Below are 21,303 nucleotides of genomic sequence, written 5' to 3'. Positions count from 1 at the left end.
TTGACATTAATTGCATATTTTGAAAAGTTGCAATTTGTATCAGAAAGTACACAGTTTTTTCTATTAAAAAATAAGTGAGTTTTCATCTTTTTGGAAAAATACCATAAATGACTTACCTATAATCTAAGCTTCTACCGTAACATAGCTCTTTAGCTACTTTTATGTTTTTAGTTTTTGTTTTGAATATTGGAAAGTTTCCCATAAATTTGAAAAATAACTAGAACAAATAGCTTGTTTGGTTACTTTTCCTTTAACCGCTTATGCAGTGTTTACAAGAATTACTTATCATTTTAATATGCACATAGGCTGAAGCCTAAAATGCATATATTCTTATAACACCATAGTCAGGAATACTACAAAGCATGAGGGTTATCTTGGTAATCACAGTGCGTTCTGTGATTACCATGATGCTGTTCATATTTATAGATGATGATTACAACTTCTCATCAGATTTTTTTAATGGGTGATAATGGAATGGTATACGCTGGCGTGGAACCAGTGAGGGATGATAGGTGACGATAAAGCAGGTTAGTTAACGCATCGTGACAAATTCCATTAGAATTAACCACGACGGAGTTATAGGGAGAAACGCGTGAAGGTCGATCTGATAGGGTGTATTGCTAGCAATGGGTCAGTTAGACCCCATTACTGACAATCCCCTTTTCATCATTCCTATGGCACGACACAAACTTCATCCGCTAAAAACAATGTTTGGGAAACAGCATTTTAGTAAAGGGAGTTTTGGACGATGGAATTTAGGACAAGGATCAAAAAAGTTGAATAATGGATAATATAAGGAAAAAAAGAGATACCTAAATATAAATTATAATATATTAAACCTTAAAAATATATGGAAAGTATATAAACTGAGAAAATTCACAACTTAAATAATAAAAGATAATAATAAAAGAGTAAAATTATAGATAAAAAAAATTTAGATACACATTTTCTAATTAAAATAGCAATTCTTAGTGTAGCAACGTATTCTGTGATTGACGTTTTAGTTCACAATACCCCTATCAGGTAAGGAAAATACGGTCTTTGTTTTTTAATTTGTCTTGATAAGCGAACGGAACTGTTTTCGTCTTCATATGTATTCTCTCACTGGTGCCCCACCAGTATATAATAGCTGTAATAAATGATAACAGATATCATCCATCACCTTGCATTAAGAGGTTGTGGGTAGGTAGGGAAGTGATGGTAATTAATTGACATAAGTTAAATGGAAATTTTTATTCTCGCAAAGTAAGGTGGCGAATACTTTATCAGTGGGCGATCTTGTAGTACTGCCTAAAGTTAACTTTTAATGCTGTATTTACAGACTTTACGAGCTTTTTCCATGATTTTCCCATGAAAGGAGCTGATGGAGGGATGAATTTCCATTTGATCAGTTTACTCGCACCAAAATCGGACATCACTTCTGAATATAAAGCTCAAAGCTCTCTATTTGTGCCCACATAACTGGTTCCATTATCAGAATGGATTTCTGATGGTGTACCACGGCGAACTATAAATCGTCTTAAAGCCATTATTGCTACATCTGATGAAAGCGAGTGGACGATTTCAAGATGGATCGCGCGAATGGTCAGGCTCGTAAATAAGGTCACATAACGTTTCCCTCTTCTTCAACCAACTGATACTGTTACAGGACCAAAATAATCTACTCCCTCACAAATGAAAAAGGTCTACAGTGATGGGAAGTCTGGCCTTTGGAAGGTAGCCCATAGGTGGTTGGATAGTGGTAGATCATATATCACATATATTATGGTTTTCATACATTATACAATGCGGCGTGTATGTGACGAGGTGATAAGCCTTACGCACAAGCTTCGCTTGCATGTAGTAGTGTTTTTGTCGCAATGTACTCCCTAGTATCTTTCTTTCTGGGTGTTCTGTGCTGTTACTAAGATAATATGATGATTAAGAAGTAGATACTGTAAGTGCGATGTTTAAAGTGGTTCTAGATAATAATGGTAAAAGTGTAAGGGTACCCGAAGAGACTGCGCGGGCTGCCAAACGTAGACGCCGCTCACTTTAGTCCTGTCGTGATCACGACGTAGCGCATTTCACGTCAAAACGTCAGCAATAAAGAAGCAGGTATGTAGGTACTATTTACCTGCAAAGGTTTCATCGCTTTAAATCTCGATTGTGTATTTAAAATATGTGCAAACAACGCGAAATTTTAAAATTAAATTCTGCCCATTCAAAAAAAAAGATATTCCAGCGATCGGGTCGACTTGTCTATGTCGTGCCGACTCATACATCAACGACTAATAATGAATGCAATTGGTAGTTGGACGACATTAGTAGTTGGATGATATTAATAGTCGAATAGATAACATTAGTAGTCGAATTGTTTGCAAATCATTTGAAGAAACCGAATGACTTGCTTAGTCGAATAATTAGTAGTCGGTTTATTAAAGTCGCGCATCGTTTATATCGGTAGTCAGACGACATTAATAGTCGGATGACATTAGTAGTCGATTAAAAAACATTAGTACTCGATTGATTTGAAAATCATTCGTGTATTCCGAATATTTTCATATTCCAATAATAAACCTAAGAGATTCATATTAACAATTTATCAGATTAAAAATCGAATAAAATGATATGAATAAAAAAAAAACCAATTCACGACTAAAAATCAAAGCGAATGACCCTTTAAACATTCAAAGTAGGAGATTAAGAATTAATGTAATCAATTTATTAAAAACCAATTAGTTTTATTATAAAATCGATTGTAAGAAGTTATAATCGATTTAAATAACTGTCAATTTTGTAATCCCTGGTACCTACTTATCTATACTCTAAAATTGTTGCTTTTTGTTTTTACCTAAATTGCTTACTAAAATTAAACAATAAAATTGTATTGGAAAAGCAAAGTGTAGTAATGAGATAAATACCTATAAAAACTTCTTAAATGGATTCATTGATTCAAGAATTACTTAACAGTGAAAAGTGCAAATCTTTGCCGGTATTTTTGGATAGGTTACATGTTTTGCTTCAGTCTAATATCGAGATAGAATCTATATCTTCATTTTTAATTGATAAAGATTTTTTAGACGAAGTAAAAAACCTTGTTGCCCATGGTTCCATACCCTTGTTTTTTGGGAAATCTCTAAAGGATTTAAAATGCATTGTTCAGGATAATGAAAACAGAAAACATGAATTATATTTTCATTATAATGGCCCAAGAAAACTGTCGATAACTTCAGTATATCTACCTTATTCGACAATTCAAGATCAAGAATATAATTGTATAGAAGATATTATTGTAGCTTTTAAAAAGCGTCTGTCATATTTAAACAAATATTTTAAAGAATTGGAAAATATTGATAGTTTATGTACTGTTGTGGAGCCTGTAAATCGAACTTTTAAAGATGATTACAGAGTAATATCGCTTGGTAATTAATAATTGTAAAATAAAATTTAAAATATTGATAGTAATATTAAGAAAAATATTGCTTTTCTATACCTCCTTCTTAACTTATTCTGTATATAGTTATACATAGTATATATAGTTATACTACATAACATAAATTATTCTGGCAGATAATAAAACATGGTTACATGTTGAAGTTACACCAGAGGGAATGGGAAATAATGTCCGTCTATTGGGGAAAGGTAGAGAATGGAGTGAAAAGCTTCAGAATAAACTTTTATTATGGGATCATGATACAAATGTTGTTGAAAACATTATGACTTTATTCGGTAAGAACATATCTATTTTTAACTTTATTATACCTTGATAGTGATATTGATAACTTTTTTATTTTTAGCTTATTTGCTTTTGGCCACAAAAGAATATCAGTGTTTTGCTCTTTTGAGGGCAAAGCAATAAACTGAGTTCTAAACATTTTGTGTTGCTATGGCACACACATGAATGGAAAATTTTGTTTTTACTTTTTTTTTTTTGTATATGTATTTTTAATCTCTTATTTGTGTATACGAGGACTACACTGAAAATTTTTAGAACTGGTTACTTAAAAGCAATATAATAAAAAAAATTGTTAAAATTTTGAAAATGGAACTCTTTATGAATAATACTGACTATATAATTTGTCATTTGTTTTATGGTTTGGCGACAAATTGAAAATAGTCTGTGTAATGTTATCATGAACTTAATAGGAGAAAATTTTCATATGATAATTTTTTACGACTTTCAATGTCATCTACTCAACAAGAAAGTTATGATAGACTATGATTGACCTTTCATGATGAAGCCCATCTCGTGCCACTGTTTACAACTGGTTTAATGAGTTTAAACGTGGTCGCACTAATCTCACCGATGGTGTGCGTGAGGGACGGCCTTCTGTGGCGACGACTGAAGATAACATTAGTGTTGTGCGGCGTATGATAGAGACTGATAAAAGAGTGATCTGTCAGCATATCTGGGCAAGCTTAGGGATTTGTATCAGTCAAGTGCACAAAATCCTACATGAACATTTGGGGGTCAGGAAGCTTTGTACCCGGTGGATACCTCATAATTTGATTGAGGCTCAAAAACTCCGTCTGTTGATTGGTGCTGTGTGATGGATGTGGAATGTTACAGGAGACCAATAATGTTATTTAATATTTAAATATTTTATTACGTACAATGTTACAACGATTATTTTAGTGACAAGACGCAAGTCAGTTTATTTCTCTATTTAATTGAGCTGTAGGTCTATGGCCGTGTACAACCTCTTTCTTACACTCCTCCTCACGGCATAGTATCTACCTACTGTAGGAGTCCCAGCTCTTGGCGACAGTATTCATATTTAGGACGAGGCAAAGCTTTTGTAAAGATGTCCGCTATCATATTCCCTGTTCCTAGGTATGAAAGTTGCACCACATTTTGTTGCACCATATCTCTTATAAAATGTTGGCGGATATCGATATGTTTGGATTTGGCGCTAATAATAGGGTTCATTGCTCACTGTTGTGCGGCTTGATTGTCGTTGTGAATAGTAATTCCTTTTTGTTTGAAGTAACCCAAATTAGTCAGAATATTTTTCAAATGAACAGCCTCTTTTGTACATTCGCTCAAAGACATGTACTCGGCTTCCGCCGTTGAGAGTGCTACAGTCCTTTGTTTTCTTGACTCCCAACTTATGACCGCACCGTTCTTTATAAAACAATGGCCGGTATATGACCGTCTATCTAATGGACACGATGCCCAGTCGGCATCTGCGTAACCCTTTAAAATTTTATCTCCATTCTTGTGGAATGTTAATTTTAAATCTATTGTACCTTTTAAGTATCTAATTACGCGCTTTGCAGCTGCCCAGTGTTCTTTTCCATAATACGCATTGAATTGACCAAGATAGCTAACAGCATGAGCTATGTCTGGTCGCGTGGCAACTGACAGGTACATGAGGGCTCCAATCAAGTTTCTATAGGGTAAGTTCGAATCTGGATGTTCTTCTTTCTTTAATTTTAATGCTGTCTCCATAGGAGTTGCCACAGGTTTTGCATCTTGCATGGAGAATTTCTTAAGGATATCTTTAATGTATTTCTTTTGATTCATAGTAATTTTTTCTTTATCCTGTTTAAATTCTATACCTAAACAGTATTTCAACTCTCCGATGTCTTTCATTTCGAACTTTCTCTCTAGTGCTTTCTTTACTTCTTTTAATATTTCTGAACTTGAATATGCTATAATTAAATCGTCAACATAGACTGTTATTATTATTTTATCTCCTCCTTTCTTCAATAGGTATATGCAAGGATCTGCATTACATGATTCAAAACCTATATCTTTTAATTCTGCATCTAATTTTTTATACCATTGGCGTCCGGATTGTTTTAATCCGTATAAAGCCTTTTGAAGCTTGCAAACTTTTTTTTTTAATATTTCTAATATCTTCTAGCATCCGTTTAGCCTTATTGAAGAATGTTAAATCATTTTGACTACTTTCGTCAACCATAATTTCCATTACATATTTTTCTAAGTAAGGAGGCATTTTCATTTGTATATTTTCTTCTAGCTCTCCATTAAGATACGCTGTAGTGACATCCATTTGATCTAATTTTAGATTATCCTCTATGGCTGAACTAATGACTGATCTAACAGAACTTAGTTTCACAACGGGGGCAAATGTTTCAGTATAATCTACACCAGGTTGCTGTGTGAATCCCCGCGCTACTAACCTAGCCTTCTTTATTTCAGTGTTATCTGCTTTCGTTTTTATTCTTAATATCATTTTGTAATCTACTTCATTGATACCTTTTTCTTTCTTTGCTATTGTCCACGTTCCGTTTTTAATGTGTGCTTTTATTTCAGCTTTGATAGCATCGTGCCAACCTGTATCATTTTCATCGTGTTCACCAAGGTAAGCCATTTCTGTCACGTGCATGCTCTCATCTGTATCATTTTCTGCTTTGTAATCTTTCAACCATGCTGGTCTCTTTTTATCTCTTTGTGGTCTTTTATGTTGTGACGTTCTGGGTTCTATATTACTAAGATTATCTTCTTCCTCAGTTAGCGTTATGGGTTCTTCATTTGTGGTATTATCGTCATCATTTTGATCAGAAACTATAGGTTGAATTTGTTCATCTATTTGCTTCGTATCTATTTGTTCTGAATTTAATTGTATATACGACTTAATACCTTCTTCGTTTTCATTTGTTTTTATTTCTTCGTAATATAAATCTTTTAAGAATTTTACGTCTCTACTTATAACGACTCTTTTTAATTCTGAGACCCATATTCTGTAGCCTTTCGTATTTTCGGAGTAGCCGACAAAAAATCCTTTCTTGGCTCTGGGTGAAAATTTTCTTAAATTTCTTTTATTTAATACAAAAGCTTTTACTCCAAAACATCTGAAATGTCTCACTGATGGAGTGTAACCAACCCATATCTCGAAAGGTGTTTTTCCATTTGTGGCCTTGGAAGGCACTCTATTCGTTATATAATTCGCCGTGTGTATAGCTTCGGCCCAAAAACTTTCTGGTATTTTTGATTCGATTAACATGCATCGAGCTTTTTCCAAGAGAGTTCTATTTCTCCGTTCAGCTAACCCATATGTTGGGGCGTATAAGGAGCTGATAAGCGTCGAGCTATGCCGTTTTCCTTTAAATACGTGTTGAATTCGTTATTAACATATTCCTTTCCGTTATCTGTCTGCAATATTTTTATTTTATTTCCTGTATATCTTTCCATTTCCTTTTTATATTCTATAAATTTTACTAAAACTTCATTTTTATTTTTCAGAAAATAGACTCTGCCATATCTGCTGTATTCATCCGTAAAGGTGACGAAGTATCTGTGATCTCCGTTACTATTAACGGGCATTGGACCACACACATCTGAGTGTATAGTATGTAGTTTTTGAGGAGCTTTTGTTTCTTCAGGCCTTTCCTTCGGTAAAGGTAAATTCGTCATTTTTCCTTTTACGCAACTTTCACATTCTTTTAATTTGTCATTCTCATTAAAATCAATGCCTTTTATTATATTATTTCTCATAGCTCGTTTTAAATCATATTCATTTAAATGTCCTAGTTTTTTGTGCCATATGTCTATATCTGATTCTTCTTTATAGGCTTGATTTGCTTTTTCTTTTGTGCTTAAATTTGCATTCACATAATAAAGTTTATCTTCCTTCCTTGCTGTAATTATTGGTTTTCCATTTGGATTTTTAATAATTGCATTATTCTTTGTAAATAATACGTTAAAACCATTTTCGTGCTACGGATATCAAATTAGTTGATAACTCTGGAATATATAAGGTATTGTGTAAATTTACTGTTTCATTTTTAATTTTTATCTTTACTAACCCTTTGCCTTCTATCTTTTCTGTTTTATTCGAGGCTAACTTAAGTGTTCCATTTTCTTCTTTATTTATGAACACGAAAAGAGATTTATCATTGCACATGTGGGATGTGCACCCACTATCAATGCACCATTTATTATCATTTTTATTTTCTATAGTATAACAAGATTCAGTACAATATAAATTTACATTTTTATTTCTTACATTTTTGTTAAAACAACAATCACTTGTTTTGTGTCCAAATTTGTGACAGTTGTCACATTGTATTCTATTTTCATTTGAATTCTTATTTTTGAATTTTTGAAATCGATAAGATTTTTGTTTATGTTTCCCTCCATAAAATGCTTCTTCTTCTTCCTCCTTTTCCAGATTTTTATTTAAACGAGCTTCACTTTCTTCAATAATTTTTGTTTTGAGTTCTTCGAGGTACGGAAGTTTGTCACGGGACTCGATTGCCACTCTGAAGTTCTCGTAGGAATCTGGCAAACTGTATAATAACATTATGCTCAGGAGGTCTTCATTGATGCTGATGTCCATGTCTTTTAATTTATCCACCAAGTCGATGAATTCATTTATATGATCTCTGAAATGATGGATGTGGAATGTTACAGGAGACCAATAATGTTATTTAATATTTAAATATTTGAAAGCGTGCTGGGCCCATAACCTGATGGATGTGGAATGTTACAGGAGACCAATAATGTTATTTAATATTTAAATATTTTATTACGTACAATGTTACAACGATTATTTTAGTGACAAGACGCAAGTCAGTTTATTTCTCTATTTAATTGAGCTGTAGGTCTATGGCCGTGTACAACCTCTTTCATACACTGTGAAATGCATGAAAGATTTACCAGAGGTGACTCAAATTCTGTGTTTGACATAGTTACGGGAGACGAAATCTGGATTTACTGTTATGATCCCGAAACTAAAAGGCAGTCAGCTCAGTGGGTGTTTCCTTCCGAGGAGTTGCCAACTAAAGTGAAGAGAGGTAGAAGTGTGGGAAAAAAGATGGTGGCCTCGTTCTTTGGAAGGACAGGTCATTAAGTGACAATTGTTTTAGAGGATCGAAACAGATACTGCAGAGTGGTACAGTAACAATTGTTTAACACGTGTTTTGGAAAAAGTGCGTGAGAAACGACCTCGCAGTAGGATCCTCCTTCATCATGATAATGCTTCGTCGCACACCGCCAGGCAAATGATCGATTATTTGGCGACCACAGACGTAGAACTACTGGGTCATCCGCCTTATATCCTTATAGCCCCGACCCCGCACCTTGCGATTTTTATTCCGAAAAATAAAAGAAAAACCTCAAAGAAAACGTTATATGGATGCCGAGGAAGCTGTGGCTACATTTCAGAAGGCCGTCGAAGAGATCCCTAAGGACGAGAGGGCAAAGTGCTTTTCTCAGTGGCTCTATCGGATGCAGCGATGTATTGACGTAAATGGACACTATTTTGAAAAGATAAAATAAGGGTAAAAACTTGCTAATTTAATCAGTTTTTGATTTTCTAAGCACTTTCAGTTTGACTAAAAATCAAATAAAATGATATGTTTGTTGGTATTTGTGTGCTGTAATGTAAAAGTAATGCAAATAAATTAGATATCTATTTGTCTGTTAATAAAACCAGATATTAACAAGTTATAACAAATGATAATGCAACTTGATTCTCATAATTAGCAACAAGATGAAAAGTAGTTGTTTGCTAAATATCATGATATTTAATTGGTTACATCCAGAAGTAGCAAACTAATAAACTTTCACATAAGTAATAAGAATTTGAATAATTTAATAGAGGCAAATAGCTTTTATTTTTACATTTGATTGGTTTAATATTGGAACAACTATTACTTTTTATAATTTACAGATGTGATAAATTATGCTGCTCCTTCTTACCAAGAGTCTAGTTCACAAAAAGTAATTGAAAAAGTTCCTATTTGTAATATTTGCCTCAGTGCCCAGCTGCCAAACTCATCTGAAGTGCCACAATCTTTCTGTTCTAATTCTAACTGTGGTGTTTACTTCCATAGAAATTGTTTATGCCAGGTATAAATAAACATTTCTATTCATAATGTAATTTCAATAATTATATTTTTTATTGTTAAAAGTTTTGTAAGTACTCGTTATATTGTTAATAACTACCAGTTTAACTTACATGTAATTTGGACAAGAAAGCTCGACTAAATTGGGGACCATTCATTTGTGGCTGAGATGCATAAGTAGCCTTGCACTCACATCACCCCTGCTACATCAAGGGTCCAGAAGCTTGTATGCTTAGTCTTTCTTGACTTAATTACACACAAGTTAAACTGGTAGTTATTAATAAAATAACATTTATTAGCTCTATTAATTAACCAACTAAATTAAACAATTTAAATGCTATCTTATGTTTATAATTCTACGGAGCTTCCTTGATTTGTCTCGCTTTCGAGGCCATATATTTGTCTTTTTATATTTTTTAGTTGTTGTCCTATACATATTTTACTATTTTGTAAGTACTTGCAATTAGTGATGTGATTATGTTTTTGGTTTCTTCAGTGGTTGACAGTAAGTAATAGTGGTCGAAATACAGATTTTGGAATTGCAACTGGAAAGTGCCCAAGCTGCTTTCAACTTATTTCATGCATTGGAAAGGAGGGCTGATCTTCAGTTATCACTTGGAATTTTTTTATTGTGATGTAACACAATCTTTTTAAAAATGTAACTAATTATATTTTTTTATTAATGTTTTCTTGTAAGTATAAAATTATTTAGAATGTAAAGATAAATAAAATAAGCTCGTTTTGTTATTAAAAATTTTCAATTTTTTTTATTTGACCTCTTTTACTGATACTTTGTATGTGTGGATGTTGGTAGTAGGTAACTTTTTAGATGGTGAATCAAAAATATACAAGTTTTTAAGTCAAACTTGTGAGGAACGCAAATGTGAAAACCACTTTTTCTTTTCGTGCAGTAAATTCTGCGTAATTACAGAATAAACATAGTGAAACATATATAACATAGGGACAGAAATTATTGTTTTGATTTATATTAGGAAGGTGTAAACTTACAAAATTTGACGAAGTTATTGAAAATCATCAGTTTAGGTTATTATAATTTGCATGTGGCATATTGATTTCTATTTGATTTGCAAATTTGATATGCTTATGAGTTTTTTAGCAAAAATGAATCCATTATGAGCATAATAAACTATACAATTAAATTCTCTACTTATTTATTCTCAGACTATGAGTCTTTTTGGCTATATCAACTAATAATATTATATTAAAACACCAACAAATTGAATGGATCAAGTAGTTGTGCAGAATGAACTGATTATGTATTTCTATAGGGTATTTTTGAGGTGATATGGGAATAGTAAAATCCTAATGTATGCCTTTACTTTTTAATTAAAAATTACGTAGACATAATATTTTGTGGTTACATAGAATAATTCAGTATAAACAATATTAAGAAGTAATGCTTGCACCAGCTGTTCATATTTGTGATTGCTGATTAACATTTTTCTTATGATGTTAATATGCAATGACATTGCTATACCCACATGGGTGTTTTTTGCACAACAAAATAAATTGAAAATAAAAGCGTGTTAATCAGACATGTATGCTGTTTTTAACTGGAGAACATTTTCACATGACAATTTATTATTATTAGACTGTAATACATTCTAATTCAGGATTATTTAAAACAAACTGGGTAGGCATTTAGTTCGATTGTGAAATGAATTTTACAAGCTGTGGCAGTGTAATCTAAATTGTCATGTAAAAGTAATGAAGTGTTGGCTATCTTATAGAATAAATTCATCACAAGGGTACAGTATCAAAGGTACGAGGAGTGAGACTGGTGCTGGAGCCAGGTGCTTCACCAATTTGGGGTCCAGTATCACGGCCAGTGTTCTGAAAAATAAAATAAAACAATTTGGGTGCAATTCAGTATGTAGACACAATTATTTTAAATAGCTATACTATGATTATATACTATACATATTAGCATCACAAAAAAATAAAAGAAAAAATACAATTTTTAATGTATTTTTTTTTAAGTTCTAATTATGATTATTAGATTGACTTGGACTGGAACAATTTTAATTGAAATGTTCCTTTACAGTAAAAAAAATGCCAGTGTCATCTGCCTTATACTTTAGGGGTGCACAAAAATGAAATTTTGTCAAAATATAATCTTTATGGACATACGATTTAAATTCTATATTGCTCATTTTTCACATTTTTTGTTTATGTACTATAAACAAAGTGGGCAAAATATTTTAGTTTTATATTTCTATAAATATTATTAATTTATTTTTAAGTTTATTAAACAGTTTGTATACATAGCAGCTGGGCAATATTTCAACAATCTACAATTTCAACAGCAAAAGTGGAGGCTTGTACTCAAATAAATACAATTGGACAATTCTTAATATGAAAATAAAGAAGTTAATAAATAGATAGAGACCCAAAGTATCTATTGGTCTGTTATTTTATGGCAATAAAATTTAGACTGAGATGGAAAAGAACATTAATTACAGCAGTGTAGATAATTTTAGAATGAATGAACAACAAAAGATGAAATTATAATCTGTTGAATCACCTTACCTTAACATGAATTTGATTTTTGAGCATAGCAGCACGTAGGATCAGCATGGATGTCCGTCGCTGATACTCTTTTCCCATGGAGAGACTTCTTTCAAAGGTAGTGCTCCTCTGATCCACATCTTTAGCATACAGGATTTTATTATGAGAATCTATGCGAGCTTGAATTTGCCCATCGAGTATTAATTGCATCAGTTCATCTTCTAGAGCATTAACAGTGCGATTAAAAGCAGCAGCCATTAAACGCATATCTGCTGAGAGGTATGGACTGAAGTACTGAATCAATGCTCTGTTACGTATTTGCATGTAAAGGGAATTTAAGTGAGGAGCTAAATACATATCTAATAGGAGATTGTCTCTTATTTCATCCAGTAACCTTAGGCAGGATGCATATTTAGATTCATAAAATTTAAATATTATGTCACGTAACTGCGGCTCTAGTTCTAAGAATAATTTAAAAGAACTGCTAACTATGACTTGCTTTTGTAACTCTGAACGATCAAAAGTTGCCAGAGCACATAGTCCCCCATAAACAGCAACATTGTTGCTACTCAATAGCTCTGAATAATCACAATGGTCAATACTGGCTGCTAAGAAGTGCTTAGCAGCAGACTTATACTTTTTTGTAGCTAATTCAGCTAAGCCGGCAGCACATTTTAAACGAGTTAGAATAGACTGGTTTGTGTCTTTCCCTGGCACTTCATTAAAATCTGGTGTTCCTTCCGCTTTGGATACATAATTAAGAACATGTGCCCAATTTTGCAAGTATACTGACACTTTAACTACATTGAGGCACATCATTATAATGTGTTTTCCACTAGTACAATAATCCCTGGCTCTTGAGTAGCACTTTAAAGCACTAGTTAGGTCACCACAATCAAGATAATGATCTCCTAAATCATCATGTCCTCTTCGAATACTCTCTTTTATTGAATTTGTTTTATAATTTTTGAGGTCTGTGTCCAATTTTTCAAGCTTAATGGCTGCTTTTTTAGTTTTAGATTCAACCCACATAGTATCAAGTACTGGGATATCTTGTGATCCCATTTGAACAGCAACATCAGGTAGACCTGCAGATGCTACTGCCTCAGCAAGTTTTTTATGAAGAGTTTGGTACAAGCTTACATTATATGTAGTCATAACATGTGATATTGCCATTTTAAGAGCTTCCAATCTTAAAGGTGGACAATGGTCTGCCACAAACATTAATCTGTACAACTTGGCAAAGCCAGTATATGAGGCTGCATATGTCTCTAGATCTAAAGTAGGATTTTCAACGACGTAGCATTCTGTTTCATTGTTTTCGTTATCTTCTAATGGAACATCCACTTGCATGGGTTCCGCCGTGTTCTGAAAAACAATGACAGAACAATTACCCTTCAAATGTGTACAGTAATGATGTGAATACGTTTTAAAATGTAAATCATAAACGAGTAACGAAATCATTATTGAAATACAAATGCTTTAAACTTACCATTTCGAACATTTTATGTCGTATATTAGATTTTTAAAAGAAAATACGCGAATTCCACTGTCAACGCAAGAAACCAACCTAAAACAAAGCGACATTTAAATATATCCACTTTTTTTAACTTTTGTGACTGGACAATATTATAAACTTTAATTGAGACTTACACATCTGAAGAAAGTTATAAGATGATTCTATCACCATGAATTATTATTAAAATACCTTTATCATTACGTTCCTTCTTGGCAGCGGCATTTTTCTTTTGACGACTAAGTTTTTTTCTGCGTTTAATCAAGGCGCAGTAAACGGCAGTACGTGTATACAGCTATATTCTAATCTACCTACTTATTAATTTTTTTGTAGAGGCAACTGGCAATTACGTAATTTATAGGCTAAACTATACATCATATAATATTTAATAATATGACTAAGAATAACAATATATATTTTTTTTGTAATTCAATATAAAATATGAATTATTATATGTATTCTTGAATATACTTACCTATCTAAGACAAGAGTAGGTATATAGATTGTCATTGTACTAAGATTGTACAAGGACATATTTAGTTTGTACTTATTAACTTTATCTATTATATACACATCTTACATCTAGGTATGTATTATAAATATTAAAAATAAGATTTAAAAAAATCTTAGAGATAAAAAATTTCTTTGAGATCATTGCCAACTGGTACACACCTAGTAGACTTGCATGTATATATTTAGATATGAATTGATATTATTTTTTACAATTTGTAATGATTGATTAGCGATACTTGTCTATAAAGAAATAAAATGTGATAATATTTAAAACTAACAGAATTATTCATCGTGCCTCCCACCAAATTGTTTATAATTACTCTTCTCTATCCAAAGGTTGCCTGGAAGAAATCGCTTTTAGCGATAAGGTCACCCATTGTTTTCTCATTGTGATTATTTCTTGTAATTGTTTCTATTTATAATAAGTTTACTATTGTAATCTTTTGGAGGAAACAATAAAAAGTATCGATCTATCTAAAATATTTAATTAACAATATAAAGTAATACATGTAGGATCATATAGGATAAAATGCATAATAACTATAGAATAACAACAAGGAAGATATTAAGTAGTAGTATTTTTAAAAGTGTATTAAAAATTTCAATTTTTTTAATCAAATTTAAAATGTAGACGTTTGTGTAACCTCATCAAATTCAAATACAACCTGCTTGCATACTTTCTATATGAACTGTATCGAAAAAATAATCAAGGTTTGTGGTAAATTCATGTTTAGAATCACGTAGGTATATATATCTGTGGTTCTTTTTTGTTGTTTACATAATGGTTACATCTAAGAACAAGGAATTACATAGAAGGAGTGATAAAATTGTCAATTTACAGCAGACTAGTGTATAGAAAATGTTATACGACCGTATAACCCTACTAAACTCAGATACAACCTGCTTGCATACTTTCCACATAAACTGTGTCAAATATATAATTTAGTAATGTAAAATTTGTCATTGATAAATAATTGACATATCAAATGTTTTCTATACACTAGTCTGCTATGAATTGAAAAAATGACAACTGATGGTGTATCTTTCATCCTCTTTTTACTAATTATATTTGTATAAGAAGAAAGGAGGTAACCATATGATTTACAGTTTTTATTTTACCATTCCTTCTATGTAATTCCTTGTTCTTAGGGTTACATTTAGTGGTTACATGTAAAACCAAAGTGTAAAACCATATGGTATAACTAAGGTTTTAGGTGGTGATTAGATCAATTAGATAAAAATGAAGGATAAGTAATGTATCAATTTGTAGAAAAAATTAACATTTATGTAGAAATAAAAAAAAAATTGCATTTGACAATTCTGCTCCTTCGAGAATTGGCGGTCATTATGAAATTTGTATGGAAAAAACGGCGTGCAACATTTAACTTGACGGACGCGTTTTTTTATTACGATTTTTATATTTTACTTTATAGGTAGTATAATGATCGTGATAGTGTAGTCAGTTGTTAATTCTTTTCCTTTTGTATTCGTATTTATAATTTCTATATAAATTTTGTCGCTGTATTAGTAAGTTGCTCATTTTCAATCATTAAGTGACCTCAAAGGGCTATGAATGATCCTTCTGATCCTGACCCGGGGGGATTTGTCTCCCCGGCAGCAGTAGCGTAGTTACCGGAGAGCTAGATGAATCAGTGCCCAGGGGGTTCTTCGGACTCTAACTTACAAACTATAAATTGAACTAATGAAAATTTCTTCTACATTTGGAATATAAATAAATAAGATTCATTTGAATATTTAAATGTAACTACATAATTATGTTTTGAATTTATTGTATATTTATTATGTTTCGAACTCGATATACTCCAGATTTTTCGTAACGCAGATTCGTTGTAATTATATATATCTGTGCTTTCTTTTGTCCAGATTCTTAGTAAAACGTATAAACATTCAAGAAAGTGGTGTTATTGGCTTAAAAATCTCTATTTAATTATGATTCCGTACCCAAAGGGCGTTCAACGGCACCTTATTAACGTGCCTAGACTGTTTGTAAGTCTGTCACAGGACTATATATTTTGAATGGTAATAGGTAGATATTTTCTTTTATTTTCATAAATTAGTTTTAATTTGTTTATTAAAATTAGTTACAATTTGTATTTGGTTTTAAATTATATTATGGAGTCGACAGCATTACCGAGGATTAACTTCATGGGACAGATAAAGGAAACACTAGGCGTCATGTCAAGAGGAAACTCTTAAATGAAAAGAAGAAAGAACATTACGACGAATTTGGAGTACAATGAAACTGGATTATGACAAATCTGGAGTACGTCGAACTCGGAACATAACGAATATGGAACAAATGATTTTAAAAAGTTTAATTGGGGCTCTAGTTTATTTTTTGCCGCAGGGCCATTGGTTATTTAGTTATGCCACTGTCCGGCAGGTAACTTTGTTACAATTTCTTGTGAATCTGACATAGATACACATGCTTCTGGGTCATTCCTCGCAGTAAAACGTAGTCGATTTCAAAATGTATGTAAAAATTACAACAAGCGTAAAAGGAAAAATTCCTCTGATATTAAAATCACAGATTGCCATTGTACAGAAAATGGTTTCTCAGAAAATGTTCAAACACCGGCCCCTAAATCAAATTCTGTAAAAATTTGGATCTCCCAAACCACCTGCATCTGCAATCACTTCAGAGTCACTAAGCAGGAAATTTTACCTGCCCACGAACAATGCTCCATATGTAGTACATGTTTTTAGAGGGGAGGCATCTCCAAATGATAGTACTATAATTCATCCCATTACCTTTAAAATATCTCTAAAAGACAGTGTTTTCGTAACATCATCAATGGAAGTGTTAAACGTATTGGGCGTAATAGAATATTTTTTCCAGTTTACTACGATGCCAATATTTCACTTCAATATTTATTTTATTTCAAGAGCTCCACCGACAAGAGCGCAGCTCTTAAATGGATAGATAGATAGATTTATTTTATATCACTTTAGTCCAACAATTTAAAAGCATTTATACAAATCTTTGACATAATTCGGATGGTTTTAGTAAGAGGTATCCTTTCAAAATGGAGTCCAGAGGAGATCATTCAGAATATTTCCGTTCCGGATGTGGTAAAATAAATAAAGCCAGACGACTAAATTTTTTTGTGATTGTGGTAAAGATGCAAGCGATCTAAATCATATTTTTTTTCCTACTCCTTATATGATCATTCCTCACTCATTAGTAAGTATCTCATTACATTAAAAAATCCTTTTCCTACATCCATTTTATGTTTGTTACCTCATTCTGACCCTTTGATCTATAAACAATAATAATATAACTGCTTAGGTTCTTTTATTCCTCATGGTAACATTAAACTATAACTATTACTAATATCAAATTCCTTTCTGTTCCTTTTTGATATCATGTAGTGATGGGACTCGAGTGATTTTTTTTCACTCGAGTCACTCGGTACTGATATGTTACTCACTCGAATGCCACTCGAGTGAAGATAAAACTCGAGTGATTTTTATTGACTCGAGTCATCAAAATTTTAAAACGAATGAAACAGTATTAATTTTACATAGAAAATGTGTATTCATTTTCTCAAAAAAAAAAAAAAAAAATCTAAACAAAATGTAAAAAATAGAATTTTCCTTCAAACTAAACCTGTCATACATAATCAAGAAACCTCTTATATCAACTATCAGTCAAATTAAAATATTATACCATAATCTACTACTAATAAGTTCTAATCCAATTTAATTTATTCTAACAAGGAACTTTCATGAGATCCAAATATAAACAGTTTTATTATGTTCTTACACAATTTATGTATAATATACGTGTTTTAAAATTAACTTAAATAAAACTTAAATAAACTCAACAAAAAAAAAAACAAAAATAATGTATCTTTAATGAGATAACAAATTTAACTGAAATTGGTGTAATAACTACTTTAAAAAAATAAATTGATAAATTTTTTCCCTACCAAACGGCTTCGATAATATCGACTTCAGCACACTTGCTAAAATAATAGAAGAATGTTTCTCCGTAACCTCTTTAGTAGTAACAGTTTGCGAAAAAAGTTTTGAATTATAAGTATTGTAATAGTTAGGTATGCTTTATTATTTTCAGAAGTCCATAAATCTGTTGTAGCAGCCGTATATTCAACTAAATGTAGAATATCTACAATTATAGTGCGTGCGGCATGACAAGCATCAGGAAGAATTTTCTCTCTTAAAAGTTTCCTGCTACCGCTGGTAAACTTTTCACAATTTGAATTTCTCATTCAGTTCGGTATAAACCACTCGAGTGGTACGAGTCAACTCGAGTCACTCGTAATTCGAGTCGACGCGAGTCACTCGAAACTCGAGTCGTCAAAAATTTAACTCGAGTGCATGTAATATAGAAAGTACTCGAGTCACTCGAGTGAAAAGCAACTCGAATCCCATCACTAATATCATGTCTCGTTTCCTATTTGTTAGTAGCATAATGGGCAACATCAACCCTTTGCCATATATTAAAAAAAAATACGAATGGAAAAAGGGCGGGAAACATAAAGTTTGACGGTTGAGTTTTTCTGTTTTATTATTTTTTTCTATTATATTTCTATTATAACGATCTGATAAGTTGCGAATAACATTTATTGTTATCTATCGTGTTTTTGTATGTATTAATCTTGAATAATAATAGCTGTAAGCTAGGTACATTTTTGTATATATTTTTCAGATTTTTCCTTAATATTTGGCAACTACTGGCAAAACTCTTCTGAGGAAGGCTTATGTTTGGCAGTGGACAGTTAAGGGCTGATACGATGATATGGACTTTTTCATGTAAATACATATTTGCAATAATGAAAACTCTGTCTCCTTAGATTGTTCTGTAAATTTTTCTGATAATTCTGGAACAAAACATAAACGTAAATCGGTTGCCGTCAATGTTTGTAAACATTGCAATAAAAATCGTCGGAGGAATCGAGGTGGTGAAAATAATAAGCATAAAACTTCAAGTGAATACTCAATTCAGAGAAGAAAGCCAACAAAAATCTAATAATAATTGAATAAATAATTAGGAGAATGATTCTCGTTCACATAACTTTACTAGTAGAGTTTATTATTATTTAAATATAGAGATTCTTTTACAAATAGTATGAACTTAAAATCTCATAATTATAAAACCTTACCAGCATTTAATTTAAGAAGGATGGGAATAATAAGGGGTATCTTACCTGTCTGGTTCGATAAGGAAATTATGGAAAATAGTCAGTTTTATTAGGTTAAATTTTGAATGTTAGACGTTTATAGAGAAAATCTCTCGTTAATAGTAAATCTGAATTTGTAGAGACTGAAACGGTTATTATAATTTTTGACGGTCAAGTGTTACCTAATCTAGTTTTCATATGTATTAATTCATTACCTGAATTATATGTACATATACCGTACCATTCAGTTTTATCATTGCTGTAGGTATGGGCACATTAAAAATCAGTGTAGATTACTTCCACGTTGTTATAAGTATGACCAGGGCCACTGTGGAAAATCCTACTCTGTCCAAGAAGAATATTTTTACAGTTGTTTATATCAAGGAATATATAATCAGGTAAACAGTAAAAAGTATCTAGAATTTTTAAGGCAATTAAGGAAACAATAGTTAAAAGCTGCATCTCCTGTGCTGAAGCTTTCAAGTTGCATATTTTGTCTATTAAATCTTATGCTGACACACAACGATCTAATCCAGTTATTGTAACTAGCACAGTAAACTCTGATCATAAATAAATCTTATAAAAAATATAATATAAAATATATAAGATACGTAATAAATTTTTCGATATACCTTTACTACGAATTACGTGAATTTACTGGCTACAGAGGAATAACACATGAGTTCTCAGGAATGGCAACGTATGGGGGGTATCATGGGCGAAACAGTATACTCTGTTATGTCCATGGTACTGCTCATGTCTATAGGCGACGGTTACCATTTTCCATCAGGTGGACCGTCAGCTTGTTTGCCATTCTAAGTTGTATAAAAAAAAGGTAGGATTAACAATAAAACTGATGTTTCCATACTGATTTTTTTAGACGCACCGTTGTCTCCTTTACGCCACTAGTATCCGAGCGCGCGCCGCCCTGCCGCGCCGGAACCGGCCGCCCGGCGCTGTCATCGCCGCGAGCCTTAGCAGCAGGGCCTGAGTTGCGCTGCCTGCCGAAGACTGCCGCTGCGCTGAACTCGATCTCGTTTGCCACGTCACCTCTTCTATGTTGCCGCTAGGTTGTCAGTTGCAGCTGTAGGTTGAAGGAATTGGCCTTCAAGAGATAGTTTACCTTATCTTTTGAAAGCAAAATATGTAACAGTGTAACCCTGTAATTTTTAATAAAGATTTATTATTTATTTATTTAATTACAGAATACAAAATATAGTATGTTAAATTGAATTATTAGTTTTATTATTTATACAATTCATAAATATTTCAAATAAAATAGATTTGATATATAATGACGCTATAATAATGCCGCAGTATTGATTCTGAAATATCTTTCACTAAGATTGTGCTTATAGTTAGTGAATTTTAGAGATAAAATAAGAGAATTTTATGTAGAAATAAGCCTCGATATAGATCTCACTCTAGAAAGTGGAATTAAATAACTATTTAATTAATAAATACAGTGCCAAAAATAGGACAGAATCTAGTATTCCAAAAAAAAAAAATTTTATAGCGCCTTTAAATATATAGACTTCAGTGACTCTTTTATTATTCCGCCGAATCGCTGCAGTATGCAATTTATACACATATTCATACTATATTATTCATAATATGGATAAAATCATATTACGTCGACTCCAAATAATAATTGGGATAATGGTAGGGAGATAATGATTCATACTATGAATATTCAACTTTGCTTAGTAGACATAACATATATATTGATATACTTAAACTCGTGGTAAATAAATTAGTAACTAGTAAATTAATAAATTA

At 32.1% G+C, this 21,303-nt stretch overlaps 3 protein-coding genes across 7 annotated transcripts; 2 read left to right on the top strand and 1 right to left on the bottom strand.

The window, feature by feature from the left end:
• Positions 1 to 1,970: 1,970 nt before the first annotated feature.
• LOC128201594 (uncharacterized) lies at positions 1,971 to 20,757 on the top strand. 3 transcript variants are annotated; one of them, XR_008253318.1, is made up of 3 exons: positions 14,396 to 14,432; positions 19,053 to 19,156; positions 20,405 to 20,757. XR_008253318.1 is itself a non-coding variant. In XM_052899023.1 (2 exons), exons 1-2 carry the CDS (start codon positions 19,792 to 19,794, stop codon positions 20,592 to 20,594), a joined length of 321 nt encoding a protein of 106 aa, XP_052754983.1. In that variant the 5' UTR covers positions 19,675 to 19,791; the 3' UTR covers positions 20,595 to 20,757. The 3 variants fall into 3 exon arrangements, 1 of the variants encoding a protein (XP_052754983.1); XR_008253319.1 differs by lacking the exons at positions 14,396 to 14,432; positions 19,053 to 19,156 and adding an exon at positions 1,971 to 2,097; XM_052899023.1 differs by lacking the exons at positions 14,396 to 14,432; positions 19,053 to 19,156 and adding an exon at positions 19,675 to 19,922.
• Positions 2,779 to 10,557, top strand: LOC113521452 (E3 ubiquitin-protein ligase FANCL). 2 transcript variants are annotated; one of them, XR_004224112.2, is made up of 4 exons: positions 2,779 to 3,404; positions 3,553 to 3,711; positions 8,644 to 9,234; positions 9,627 to 9,764. XR_004224112.2 is itself a non-coding variant. In XM_026906979.3 (4 exons), the coding sequence occupies exons 1-4, from the start codon at positions 2,921 to 2,923 to the stop codon at positions 10,400 to 10,402; spliced, it is 927 nt and encodes a 308-aa protein (XP_026762780.2). In that variant the 5' UTR covers positions 2,779 to 2,920; the 3' UTR covers positions 10,403 to 10,557. The 2 variants fall into 2 exon arrangements, 1 of the variants encoding a protein (XP_026762780.2); XM_026906979.3 differs by lacking the exon at positions 8,644 to 9,234 and adding an exon at positions 10,298 to 10,557 and having other exon boundaries at positions 9,627 to 9,805.
• On the bottom strand, positions 11,131 to 14,166 carry LOC113521301 (COP9 signalosome complex subunit 1). Of its 2 annotated transcripts, none has more exons than XM_026906796.3 (4): positions 14,039 to 14,166; positions 13,823 to 13,900; positions 12,352 to 13,698; positions 11,131 to 11,655 (listed from the first exon to the last, which is right to left on the bottom strand). In XM_026906796.3, exons 2-4 carry the CDS (start codon positions 13,832 to 13,834, stop codon positions 11,563 to 11,565), a joined length of 1,452 nt encoding a protein of 483 aa, XP_026762597.1. In that variant the 5' UTR covers positions 13,835 to 13,900; positions 14,039 to 14,166; the 3' UTR covers positions 11,131 to 11,562. The 2 variants fall into 2 exon arrangements, with proteins under 2 accessions (XP_026762597.1, XP_026762596.1); XM_026906795.3 differs by having other exon boundaries at positions 13,984 to 14,126.
• Positions 20,758 to 21,303: the final 546 nt, after the last annotated feature.

The sequence above is a fragment of the Galleria mellonella genome, unplaced genomic scaffold, assembly GCF_026898425.1.
Source record: "Galleria mellonella isolate WM207_F2 unplaced genomic scaffold, CSIRO_AGI_GalMel_v1 utg55, whole genome shotgun sequence".
Taxonomy (NCBI): domain Eukaryota; kingdom Metazoa; phylum Arthropoda; class Insecta; order Lepidoptera; family Pyralidae; genus Galleria; species Galleria mellonella.
The sequence above is the reverse complement of the archived record's forward strand: the minus strand, read 5'-3'. Positions and strand labels throughout refer to the sequence as shown.